Here is a 13566-nt window from a genome sequence, read left to right on the forward strand (position 1 = left end):
AATTTTAACCTTTTTTTTAACAGTTTTTTTTTGTTGTTGTTTCTTTCATTCTCTTATAGAAACAATTTCTTCAAACAGTTGAGATGCACTGTTTTATGTCAGTGTAGATGCTGAAAGGGACTGAGGGGAGACAGGGGGCAGAGTTAATTGCTTGGGTGAATATCTCACCACCCTGGACATGATGGGCCCTCGGCGGAAATCCACCAAGATACGAAGTGCTGGAGGAGGAATGAGGGCTTGCAGCATGTTGCAGGAGGTGGATCCCAAAGATTATATGAATGAACTTTCACATGAGGTGCTCTGCCACATATTCAGGTTAGTACTTTGTCTATATTGCAATGATTGTGCTTACTTTTTTACTTCAATGGCATTCCTCTAATTAGATTCCATACACACATTGAAGTGGTGTTAAAAGCTGAGAAGAATCCAATGATAATCAAACTTTCAAAAGAAAACTAAGTTCCCCATATATAAATGCCATGGAGTGTTTTCTGTTTTTACTGGAATTCCAAGTTGAGTCAAACAATATATATTTTTTCTTTGAGTAAAGTACATACATTTAGTAGAACTAATTATATAAGTTGTCTTTTTGTGTAGGTATCTGCCAATGCAGGACATTATGTGTATGGAGTGTTTGTCACGGAAGCTACAGGAAGCAGTTACTCTGTATTTGCGGGTGGTCAAAGTAGTGGACCTATGTGCCAGTCGGTGGTGGGAGTACATGCCTTCAGGTTTGTAGAACCACATATGTAATATTTGTATAAGTGTCAAAGGCTCATAAGACATACTGTACTCTTTAACAATATTCTTAAAACATTTTATCTAGTTAATGACATCTTGAACAGCGCAAAAAGCCTGAAATAATTCTAACACATTGTGAAATATGTCTCTGACAAAGGATTTACAGATTCAAGTTTCCTTACACTCTTGAAGAAGATGCCTGATTTGGAGCAGTTGTATGGCTTGCACCCACGTTACTTAGAGCGCAGAAGAGTCAGAGGATATGAGGCATTCAGTATTCCTGGTGTTGTAGAAGCTCTTCAGACATGCCCTAATCTTTTGGTGAGGCCTGCACATGTAAACTTATAAACTTTGCTCTAATCAATAGCATGCCTTACTTTACTTTTAGATTGTGGCGTATTGCATGCATTTCATTTTTATCAATCAGATTTACCTTCTTGTGTTTTCACATAGTAACGTTGTCCTATTTAATCTTTTTACTATTCAAAGGGGGTGGAGACATCTCATTTGGAACTGGTTGAAGCAATATGGAACTACATGCCTCAGGTCCACATCCTTGGGAAGTTCAGGAACCGCAATGGGGCCTTTCCTATTCCACCAGAGAACAAACTCACTATTCCATTTGCAGCTAAAATCCAGACCCTCCATCTTGTTGGTAAGTTTAAAGCTGTTGCCATATGTGTATTTCATGTTTTGATGAATTGGCATTAGTAGCTTAAATGTGGCATTTGTATAAACGTTTAAAATTCTTCATCCCTCAGGAGTTAATGTTCCAGAAATTCCTTGTTTGTCCATGCTCAAACACTTGTACATGAAGTGGGTGCGTCTTACAAAGCCTCAGCCCTTCAAAGACTTTTTGTGTGTGAGCCTGCGTTCGTTCGTGATGAGGAACTGTGCTGGTCCTACCAATTCCTTGAAGTATGTGCCATTAGTGACAGGCTTGGCTTCTGCCCGTAATTTGGAGCAGCTAGAACTGGTGAGAGTCCCTTTCTTGGGGGGACTGATACAACATGTGGTGGAAGACAGCTGGAGGTCAGGTGAGTGCTCCCACTACATCTTCTTTCTGTCTGTGCTGCTCAAAACAGTAAAAGCTATTTTTCTCAAGATAATCCTGAAACACAAAATAGAAATATGATGGATATTCAGTAGTGTAAAGTCAGAAACCACCTTTCATTTATTTGATTTCCAGTGAAGACGGCTATTTGGTTATTTATTTTTCCACATCAGGAAAAAAGCAGAAAACATATATTTAACAGAAAATTTATACAGAAGCCTCAACAGCTAAACATTCCGTACTCTGTGTGTCCAACTTATTCCTTTGTTACAGCTTCCATTCTTTTTTGGAAGGCTTTCCTGATAGTTCTTATTCTATTTATAGCGCAATTTTCATACCTGTGGCCACAAACAACAGCTTATAAATACTTCACAGACCATTGACAACATTTAACAGTAATAGAAATAACTATAATTGAGCTTCATTTCTTCTCTTACAGTTACTGGTAACAGTAAGATAAGAAAAAAATAATTGAAAGTTAAACATGTCAATTTAAAATCACATAAAGCAGTGAAATGCGTTAATTTAAGACGTTATCAACTAATTAGGGCAATGTATAAATGATACTATCATTCCCAATTGCTTCCACTTCATAATATCACTGACAGCTGACTGTGGAATATTTAGTAGTGAGGAAATTTCACGACCGGTCAAGTTACACATGTGGCATCCTTTCACAGTACCATGCAGGAATTTACTGAGCTTCTGAGAGCAACCTATTCTTTCATAAATGTTTGTAGCAGCAGTCTGCATGCCTATGTGCTTGATTTTATGTGCCTGTGGCCATGGAAATGATTGGAACACCTGAATTTAATGATTTGGATGGGTGACTGAATACGTTAGGAAATATAGTGTATGTACAGAAGCACTTTTTTCCTTCTTGAGCAACCTTTCCAAAACAAAGAACAGCAGTTACAGTTAACTTAACAAACATGATATGATGTTCTATATTAAGCTGACATATGAATATGATCAACTGATTAGTATGTAAACCAACAGTATCGTAAACATAAGAACTAAAAAATCTTGGTGTGGGTTGTTTTAAGAAACACACATTTGGAGCATGTATCAACTTAAGCTTTATATAGGCATCATCTGTAACTGCAGTAGTGTTGTCCATTTAACCTTTTGTTTGATATTTCATCTGCATGATTTTCACAAGTGAAAACTTGCTTCTTAATTCTAGATTACCTTGCTTATGTTCATTACGTCATCTTTCTGCATCTCCTCTGCACTGCGGGGAAAAGCATTCTGTCAGGAATCCCCAGTGCTTGGCATGGCTACTTTGCTTCTACAAACTCAGGTAGTCTGTTTTATGCAGTTCCTGAAGATTTCACCCACGCTCTTTGCATGACCAGCTGTTTATTGCGTTGTTGTGAAGGTGGATATAGACAATCCTCAGTCTCAGTTGCAGTTGTTAGTAGTTTTATCACAAGGTTCAGGATTTTCGGTAGCCATGTCTTTTTTTTTTTTTTTTTTTTTTTTTTAAACCATCCTCCTGTGTGTTTTGGCAGGTTGGCAATTGTTGCGTCTAGACCCACTCTGATCCTCTTGATTCAGGATCTGAAGGGTTGACACACTGTGCATTGTTCTTTGCTGAAATAGCAGTTTTAGAGGAGAATATCCTATTCATCATATTTGTCTGTCTGTTTTTTTTTTTTTTTTTTTTTTTTTTAAGGTTGTGTTTGTTTGGGAAAGAGCATTAATCTCTGAACCAGAACTAAAGCCAGTCTCTGTGCCCATTTTCCAGGGCTGAGTATAGACATGTTCACATCGACTTTCATATTTCTTATGAGCTGAAAAAGCAAGGCTGCAGTTTTTGTAATGGTTATAATTAGGGCTGGCTGATATTGTCAAAAAGTGAAATCTTGATTTTCGACTCTGTTTCGATTCCATTTTTCTTTCTTTTTTTTTCTTTTTTTTTTTTTTCTTGCATAATGCTACTGGAAAAAGACCTTTTTTTGATTTTTTTGCACTTTAACTTAAAAGACTGCAGAAGTGAAAAAATAACAATAGCACCACCTATAATTGTTAAATGAAATGTCTTTTTGAGGGTCTCAGACTGTGCAAGCACAACAAAATATGTAACAAAAAAAATAACATAACAATAGTTAAATCATCAAAGAGCCATTTTAATTAGGGATGTTTTAAGAATAGCAAGCTGCTTCCTTAAAAGTCGCAAGCAACTCTCACTTTAAATAATGTGCAGGCATAGCCTCCTTACATTAAGAAAAGTGCAAACCGTGGAGTCACATGGGAATGCCAAGTAAGATGGCAGCACACTTGTTTAGCTATAAAGACCCACCAATAAACTTCACTTATTCAAGCCAATTTACTCCACAATTTCATAACGAATTGGTGTCCCTGGTGAAAGGACTAAGCGGTGACATTTTGAAGCAGTTTAATGATTTTGCGCAATGATGCCTACATCAAAATACTTCAAGGCAACTTCAGCAAATCATATGGCCATGAGGCAGAGTCCACCAGTCCACGGTCCATCGCCACAAAAGCAGGCAAGTCGAGATTCAAACATGGACTGTCTGCCCCCCCAAAATCAGCCAGATTAACTACTTTACATGGAGTGGCGGCTGATGAATCAACGATAAAAGAAACCATGACTGAACTAAAGAATTTGCTCAGTACTGTGTTGGAAGAAGTGGAGAGCCGTTTATCCAATGTGGAGAATGCTACTGTGCAGCTGATGAGTGATGGGGAGTGAAACAATAAACTTTTAAAAATCCTGTGGAATTGTGTCAAGGATGTTGAAAACAGGAGTCGGTGAAATAATGTGCGATTGATTTGGGCTGAAAGAGGGCCCAGAAACGGGTGGAATGATTGAGTGCGTGCAGGACATTCTGTCTGAGGCTCTGGGCATTAGCTTGGATGTTGACTTTGAAATGAATATGGCACACCGCACCCTCACGGCGCGACCAGCTGAGGATCAGCTACCCAGGCTGGTGCTGATCAGATTTTTGCACTCAGAGAAAAAAAGAGGAATCGAATGGCGTGGATGCAGACTCTACTTCCTCCCCATCAAGAGAGGTGGCCCAAAAATGCAGGGTGGCTTGGAAAATGCTCCAGGAGATACACGTGAAGTACACTGTCACCTATCCAGCATCTCTGCATTTTTCATGGAAAGGGAGGAGTAGAGTCTTCACGGATAGCACAGAAGCCGAGCATTTCATTGAGGAACACTGTGGCAATAAAGATTGAAGGGACAAACTGAGTAACACCATATAAGAAAGGTGGAATATATTGTTGAGGTATGGTGGGTTGAACAGTTTACTGTGCTGTCTGGTAATGGCTAGCAAAGCTTGATCACTGACACGGCCCCTTACGGACCGAAATTATTAGTTTTGTGTGTTGTTTGGAGAGAGTTTATCCAACGGTTTTTGTTTGTGTGTTTTTTCTATTTCTGCAGTTTTTATTTATTTATTTTTCTTTCTTTTTAAATATTATTTCTTTTACCTTTAAAATGTTTGACAGGTTGATACGGAAAGACGGTAGAGCACATTTGTTCACACAGTTTCGCAGCTGGCCTATGTACAAGGCGTTTAATGTCACGCACTTATATGTAGCCTAGGACATGAAAATGGTTAATTCTCTTAAATTCATATCATGGAATATCAATGGCTGTAGAAGTCCAATTAAGAGAAGGAAGGTACTGTCATATCTTAAACAGAAACAAGTTGATTTTGCATATCTGCAGGAAGCGCATGTGAAAGCTCTTGAAGCTCTTAAATTCAAACAAGACTGGGTGGGGCACATATTTTACTCATCAATTCACAAGTAAACAAAATGGGGTGTCTTAGTTAAGAATTTGAAGACAATTATGGATGGATTATTTGTGTTGAAGCCCTTATTAATGGACTTAAAATGATATTGTATAATATATATGTTCCTAATAAGGAAGATCTGTTTTTTATTAACAAAGTTAACAAAATCTTGGGTGACCAGGAAGGACGAATCATATTAGCAGGAGATACTCTTGATAAAAGCAAGTTTAGGGGCCCGTTGATGCCTCAGGATAGGGCTGCAATCCATGCTTTAATAGATGAAATTGGTTTAGTTGATATATGGTGGGGCGGCACGGTGGTGTGGTGGGTAGCGCTATCGCCTCACAGCGAGGAGGGCCTGGGTTCGATTCCCCGGCCGGGCGGCCAGGGTCCTCTCTGTGTGGAGTTTGCATGTTCCGGGTTCTCCGGTTTCCTCCCACAGTCCAAAGACATGCAGTCAGGCCAATTGGACATGCTGAATTGCCCCTAGGTGTGAGTGTGTGAGTGACTGTCTGTGTCTGTCTGTCTGCCCTGCGATGGACTGGCGACCTGTCCAGGGTGTATCCTGCCTTCCGCCCGAAGACTGCTGGGATAGGCTCCAGCATCCCCCCGCGACCCTGAGATAGAAGCGGCTTAGAAAATGGATGGATGGATGGATGATATATGGTGGTTAGTGAACCCATGTGGCAGAGAATATACATTTTTCTCTCATGGTCACAAAACATTCACGGATAGATTTCTTTCTTAGTATCAAATTCTACTACTGAACAGGTCGTAGATTGTAAAATTGGTTCAATCATATTGTCAGACCATGCATCAGTAGAACTTTATGTAGATTTGAATACAGAAATGGGACAAAGAGGAAGATGGCGCATGAATACCATGTTATTACAGGATGAGACATTTAGTGCCTTATTCGCTAAGGAACTGATCTTCTTTTTTGAAATTAATATGGGGACTACAGAAAAAGAAGGCTTCAGTATGGGAAGCATCCATGGCATATATCAGAGGATTGTTAATTGCTCAAGCATGTAAAAGAAAAAAGGAAAATGTGAGCCTGATAAACCAATTAGAAGCAGAAATTTTTGCGCTATAAAATAAATTAGCAAAACATTATACAGTAATCTATATCAGGATATCTGTAAATGTAAATTTGAGTTGCATGACCTCTATAACAGGAAAGCAGAGTATGCACTTTTTAGACTGAGAACCAATTTTTATGAAGGAGGTGAAAAGGCTGGCAAAATTTGAAGCAACAAAACGTGTGAAATGTTATTCCAATTATAAAAAAGGGATATTTTGGTTTCATCCTCAAAGGAAATTGATTCTGTTTTCTGTATAAATTTTATACAAATTTATATACATCATCTAACCCTTCCCCAGAGCAACTGAAAGAGTTTTTCAGTGACCCAAATCTACCAAAATTGTCTTCAGAACTTGGTAACTCTTGGATTCTCCAATTACAGAGGAGGATGTATTTCATAGCTATTCCATAGCTTCAATGAAAATGGGAAAATGTCCAGGTGTAGATGGCTTCCCAATTGAATATTACAAAAAATCTAGATATATTTCCTATATTAACAGAGGTTTATTTTTAGGCATTTAAATCTGGATCCCTACCTGCTACATTTGATTAAACTTTTATCATTGATTCTCAAAAAACACAGATATGACAGACCCCTCAAATTTCAGACCCATAAGCCTCATTAATCCATCCATCCATCCATCCATTTTCTAAGCCGCTTCTCCGTCGGGGTCGCGGGGGGGTGCTGGAGCCTATCCCAGCAGTCTTCGGGCGGAAGGCAGGATACACTCTGGACAGGTCACCAGTCCATCGCAGGGCAGACAAACAGACACAGGCAGTCACTCACACACTCACACCTAGGGGCAATTTAGCACGTCCAATTGGCCTGACTGCATGTCTTCGGACTGTGGGAGGAAACCAGAGAACGCGGAGGAAACCCACGCAGACACAGGGGAGAACATGCAAACTCCACACAGAGAGGACCCTGGTCGCCTGGCCGGGGAATCGAACCCAGGCCCTCCTTGCTGTGAGGCGACAGCGCTACCCACCATGCCACCGTGCTGCCCTAAGCCTCATTAATGTTGATTTATAAAATATTATCTAAAATATTAGCTACCCAATTGGAAAAGTATTGCCTAGTATCATTTAATAATGATCAAGTAGGCTTTATTAAGGGGAGGCCGTCAGCTGATAATATGAGAAGACTTCTTCTTCTTCCTCACTTTGGGGGTCGCCACAGTGGATCATCTGCCTCCATCTTACCCTATCCACTGGCTCCTCTACTTTTACACCAACCATCTCTATTTCCACCTTCACTACATCCATAAACCTTCTCTGAGGTCTACCTCTTCTCCTTCTGCCCGGCAGCTCCATCTCCAATATTCTTTGCCCAATATATCCACTATTCCTCCTCAACACATGTCCAAACCATCTCAACCTGGCCTCTCTGGCTTTATCTCCAAACTGCTCCACCTTCACTGTCCCTCTGATCTGCTCATTTCTAATCTTGTCCATCCTTGTCACTCCCAACGAAAGTCTCAGCATCTTCATCTCCGCCACCTCCAGCTCAGCCTCCTGTCTTTTAGACAGAGCCACAGTCTCCAAACCATACATCATAGCAGGACGCACTACTGTCTTGTAAACCTTCCCTTTCACTCTTGCTGCTATCCTTCTGTCACACATCAGCCCTGACACCCGTCTCTTCCCACTCCATCCTGCCTGCACCCTCTTCTTCACCTCTTTTCTACACTGTCCGTTGCTCTGGATGGTTGACCCAAGATATTTGAAGTCATCCACCTTTACGACCTCTATTCCTTGCATCTTCACCTTTCCACCTGCCTCCCTCTCATTCACACACATGTATTCCATCTTGTCTCTACTGACCTTCATTCCTCTTCTCTCCAGTGCAAACCTCCACCTCTCCAGATTCTCTTCCACCTGCTCTTTACTCTCACCACAGATTACAATATCATCTGCAAACATCATGGTCCATGGAGCCTCCTGCCTGACCTCATCTGTCAACCTTTCCATCACCATTGCAAACAAGAAAGGGCTCAAACCTGATCCCTGTGTAACCCTACCTTCACCTTGAAACCATTTGTCACTCCAACTGCACACCTCACCACTGTCTCACTATCCTCATACATGTCCTGCACCACCCTAACATACTTTTCAGCTACACCTGACTTCCTCATACAGTACCACAGTTCCTCTCTTGGCACCCTATCATATGCCTTCTCTAGACCCACAAAGACAAAATATAGCTCCTTCTGACCTTCTCTGTACTTCTCTACCAACACTCAACGCAAAAAATTGCATCTGTGGTACTCTTTCTGGGCATGAAACCAAACTGCTGCTCACTGATCTGAACCTCTCGCCTTAGCCTTGCTTCAACAACTCTTTCCCATACCTTCATGGTGTGGCTCATCAACTTTATACCTCTGTAGTTACTGCAGCTCTGCACATCACCCTTGTTCTTAAAAATGGGGACCAATACACTGCTTCTCCACTCATCAGGCATCCTCTCACTCTCCAGGATTTTGTTAAACAATCTGGTTAAAATGTCCACTGCCTTCTCTCCTAAACATCTCCAGACCTCCACAGGTATGTCATCTGGACCAACTGCCTTTCCATTCTTCATCCTTTTTAAAGCTGCCCTCACTTCCACCTTACTAATTCTCTGCACTTCCTGATCCACTATCTCTCCCCCGTTGTCCTCCTCTCTCTCTCGTTTTCCTCATTCATTAGTTCTTCAAAGTACTCCTTCCATCTACTCATCACTCTCTGCTCACTCACTAGTACATTTCCCTCTCTATCCTTTATCAGCCTAACCTGCTGTACATCCTTTCCAGCTCTATCTCTCTGTTTAGCCAAACGATACAAGTCCTTTACTCCTTCTTTACTGTCTAGCCTCTCATACAGCTCATCATAGGCCTGATCCTTTGCCTTTGCCACCATTCTTTTCGCTATGTGACTAGCCTCACAGTACTGCTGCCTACTTCCTTCATCTCTCTGGTTATGCCACTTTTTCTTAGCTGCCTTCTTCTTCTGAATACTCTCCTGGACTTCCTCATTCCACCACCAACATTCCTTGTCTTCTTTCCTCTGACCAGACGAAACACCCAACACATTCTTGCCAGTTTCTGTCACCACCTTAGCTGTAGTTTCCCAGTCCTCATGTAGCTCCTCACTGCCCCCAAGGGCCTGTTGCAATTTTTCCCTGAACTGCCTGCAACCATCCTCCTCCTTCAGCTTCCACCATCTAATATTTGGCTCTGTCTTCACTCTCTTCCTCTTCTTTGTTTCTAATCTCATTCTACAGACAACCACCCTATGCTGCCTTGATACACTTTCCCCTGGTACCACTTTACAATCTCCAGTCTCCTTTAGGTGGCATCTCCTGCTAAGGATATAATCCACCTGTGTGCACCTCCCTCCACTCTTGTATGTCACCCTGTGTTCTTCCCTCTTCTGAAAATACGTGTTTGCAAAATCTTTGCAAAATCTACAACCATCTGACCTTCCGCATTTCTGTCTTTCACACCATACATACCCAGCACTTCTTCATGCCTTCTGTTCCCTTCACCAACATGTGCATTGAAGTCTGCACCAATCACTAATCTCTCCTCTCTAGGGACACCATCTACAACTTCATCCATCTTCCTCCAAAATTCCTCTTTCTCCTCTAACTGACAACCAACCTGTCGTGCATATGAACTGACCACATTCAAAATGACACCATCAACCTCAGAGTCCCTACTCTAACCTCCACACTACTGCCTCTCCTTCTCTCTTGCTGCCTTGTAACCCGCCTTCCTCCTCTCCTCTTTGATGGTCTTTGATCTACAGTAGTACTTTCCACCAGCACCCTGCTGGTCAACAGCATCGGAGGCGGTCATTGTGAACCCGGCCATTGACCGATCCGGTATGGCAATCATATTTGTGATCCGCATGATAGTTTTGGCACAAGTTTTACGCGGATGCCCTTCCTGACGCAAACCTCACCATTGTGGTTGTCTCCCTTGGTGCCGAAAAGGCTTTTGACAAGGTAGAGCTTTTTGACTACTGCCCTTACATACTTTGGGTTTGGCCCTGATTTTAAATCATGGGTTAGAATATTATATAAAAATCCTAAGGCAGCTGTTATGACAAATTATATAATCTCTACATTTTTCAGAATTTCCAGAGGAACTCACCAGGGATACCCCCATCAACTGTTCACAATTTTGAGACGACTTCCGGTTCTGGCGTGGTATGGAGTAGTTGGGTGTGTTTGGTAGCCTCTCCGTAGAAATTTTTACATTTCTATCTTTACTACACCTTTTTCTTTCCTTCCTATACTGAATATTTACATGACCTTATTTTTCAATAAGTGCAAACTCCGAAATGCCTCCTAAGTCGAGCAAATTGACAACTTCCACTCAATCGCTTATTCGGCCTACGGCGAGCACTGCATCGTCTCCAGCACATGCTGCATCACCTATGGCGGGTGCGTCTGCTTCGGCAGGTACTGCCTCTGTGGGCATTTCAGCTCTGAAATCTGAGCTGATTCGGGCTGTCATCACCGAAATGCAGACAATTCTAGATGACCACCACTCTAAGCTCAGATATGAGCTTACGGTTATGAAAGCTGAAATAATGCGGGACTTTGCAGCATTAAAAACGGAATTCGGCGGCATTAAAAATACAGTGTTGGGCTCTGTCCGCATGCACCGACGAAACGTCTGCACTTCGGGCTACAGTCGAGACCCTGGCCAAGGATGTGACCCGGCTCGAGGATAGATGTGAGGATTTGGAAGCCGGGTCCCGCCGCCAAAACCTTTGGATTATGGGGATCCCGGAGGACAGCTCTTTTTCACTGACCAGCGTGGCACTTTCTAAGCTTCTTATGGAAGCGTTTAACTTGGAAAAAACTCCTCTTGTGGAAAGAGCCCACCGTTCTCTGGCAACCAAACCGAAATCTGGTAGAGCACCGCAGCCCATCATCGTGAGGCTTCACAACTATGCAGAATGTGCCGACATCCTTTCGAAAGCCAGGAGGCGTCAACAGCGAGCTGCAGCTAATAACATTGAATTCTCTGTTTTTCCGGATTTTACACAAAAAACTGCGAGGGCTTGCGCAGCTTTCAACGAAGCTCGTAAACATCGAGGGAGTTCGGTCCGGACTGTTTTATCCTGCATGTCTCCGGATAACAAGCGATGGGAGGCATCACGACTTCACTTCTCCTGACAAAGCCATGAAGTTCATCTCCAAACTAAAAAAGTTATGTAGTTAAAAAGTATGTGGCATTAGTATAACATCCTGTTTTTGGTGACTTTCCATGTCTCATTCTTGTTTATGGTTTTGCTAGTGTTTAGCTAGAATTCATCTTCAATATTTGTGGTTACAGTTTAATTCTATTACTGTTGTGCACAATCATTTTCGTCAGTTCGTTATTTTATACTGGTTGCAGTAACTATTACTACAGTTCCACAGATACTGCCTGTTGTTCCATACCATGTCTCGCAGTCGGGGGCGTGGCTTGTTCAGGGTTGGCTCCTGGTGGAGTCTTGTTGGTCCTCTGTTTTGTTTGGGTCGAGGACATTGGGTGGGTTCTGTTTGTGGGCGGATTTTTTCTGTGTGTGTGTGTGTGTGTGTGTGTGTGTGTGTCTGTGTGTTGATCGTATTATGTGTCCTTTCCCTTTCCCCAGCCAGCCGGTTTTATTCTATTCAAACGTTTATTTTCTATTTGTTTTTAGTTAAATGATACGTAAAATGAATGAAAACGGTACCTCTGTCAGATTTCTGAGTTGGAACGTTAGAGGGTTGAATAAGCCAGTTAAACATTTAAAAGTTTCCACTCATCTGAAACGTTTAAATGCGGACATTGTGGTTTTTGTTTTTTTTGTTTTTTTGTTTGTTTTTTTACAAGAAACACACATAGATAACTCTGACCATCCTAAATTAAACTTTCCCTGGGTTTCAGAGGTTTTTCATTCCAAATGTAATTCTAGGTCTAGAGGGGTCGCAATACTGATTAAAAACGGGATCCAACTTAGTATTGATAAAACTATTTCGGATGCTAACGGTAGATATATAATTGTCCTGGGTTCGTTATACAACACTCCTTTTGCTTTTAGTAAATATTTATACCCCCAACTTTGACGACCCAAGCTTTATGAATGGTCTGTTTAGCTCTATCCCTTCCCTTAACTACTTGATTATGGGTGGGGACTTCAACTGTATTATGGACCCTATTTTGGATCATTCTATTCCCCGAGTTCTCTCCCAGTCTCTATCCTCACAGTCAATCTCAGATTTCATTACAAAAAATAATGTTATAGATCCCTGGCGATATCTCAATCCAAAAATCAAACAATTTTCCTTTTACTCACACCCGCACCAGACCTATTCACGTATTGATTCACTTTTTTTACTCCACAAATAGAGTCCACAGAATATCACCCCATCGTAATCTCAGACCATTCTCCACGCACTCTAAATTTAGTTTTCCTACTGCCCAACTGTTTTGCCAGCTTGGAAATTCGATTCCTTACTCCTATCAGATGAGACTTTTAATACATTCATCTTTTCCACCATTGATGAATTTTTACTTAATAATAAGAAAAGTACAACCTTGCCTTCGCTTCTTTGGGAGACTCTCAAAGCATACTTACGTGGACAAATTATTTCCTACACCGCCTTTTCTATAAAACAACAGAGACTAAAACTTCAGGCCCTGATGTTGGGGATTGCTGAGTTGGACAGGCTTAACACTCTCTCCCCATCGCCCGCTTTGTTTAAAAACAGAGTTGCTCTACAAACTGAATATGACCTAATAACAACTACAGAAGCAGAGCGCTTAATACTTTGCTCATTGTAACTACTACGAAAACGGTGATAAACCTTCCAGGCTTTTAGCACATCAACTAAGGAGACGAGCAGCCTCTCGTATAATTCCTAAACTGATGGATTCAGCAGGTACACTTTC

At 41.5% G+C, this 13566-nt stretch overlaps 1 protein-coding gene across 3 annotated transcripts in view; it reads left to right on the forward strand.

Annotated features, from left to right (window-relative positions):
• Positions 1–13566, forward strand: part of fbxo38 (F-box protein 38) — a 62783-nt gene that overhangs the window by 1298 nt on the left and 47919 nt on the right. Inside the window, exons 2-7 of one of the 3 annotated variants that reach the window (XM_017713402.2) lie at positions 60–315; positions 598–731; positions 899–1062; positions 1231–1396; positions 1503–1778; positions 2982–3098. In XM_017713402.2, coding sequence (XP_017568891.1) covers positions 179–315; positions 598–731; positions 899–1062; positions 1231–1396; positions 1503–1778; positions 2982–3098 — 994 coding nt within the window. In that variant the 5' untranslated portion in view covers positions 60–178. The remainder of the gene's footprint in view (positions 1–59; positions 316–597; positions 732–898; positions 1063–1230; positions 1397–1502; positions 1779–2981; positions 3099–13566) is intronic. The other 2 variants (XM_017713403.2, XM_017713405.2) reach the window with 2 other exon arrangements.

This window comes from Pygocentrus nattereri, chromosome 8 (genome assembly GCF_015220715.1).
Source record: "Pygocentrus nattereri isolate fPygNat1 chromosome 8, fPygNat1.pri, whole genome shotgun sequence".
NCBI lineage: Eukaryota > Metazoa > Chordata > Actinopteri > Characiformes > Serrasalmidae > Pygocentrus > Pygocentrus nattereri.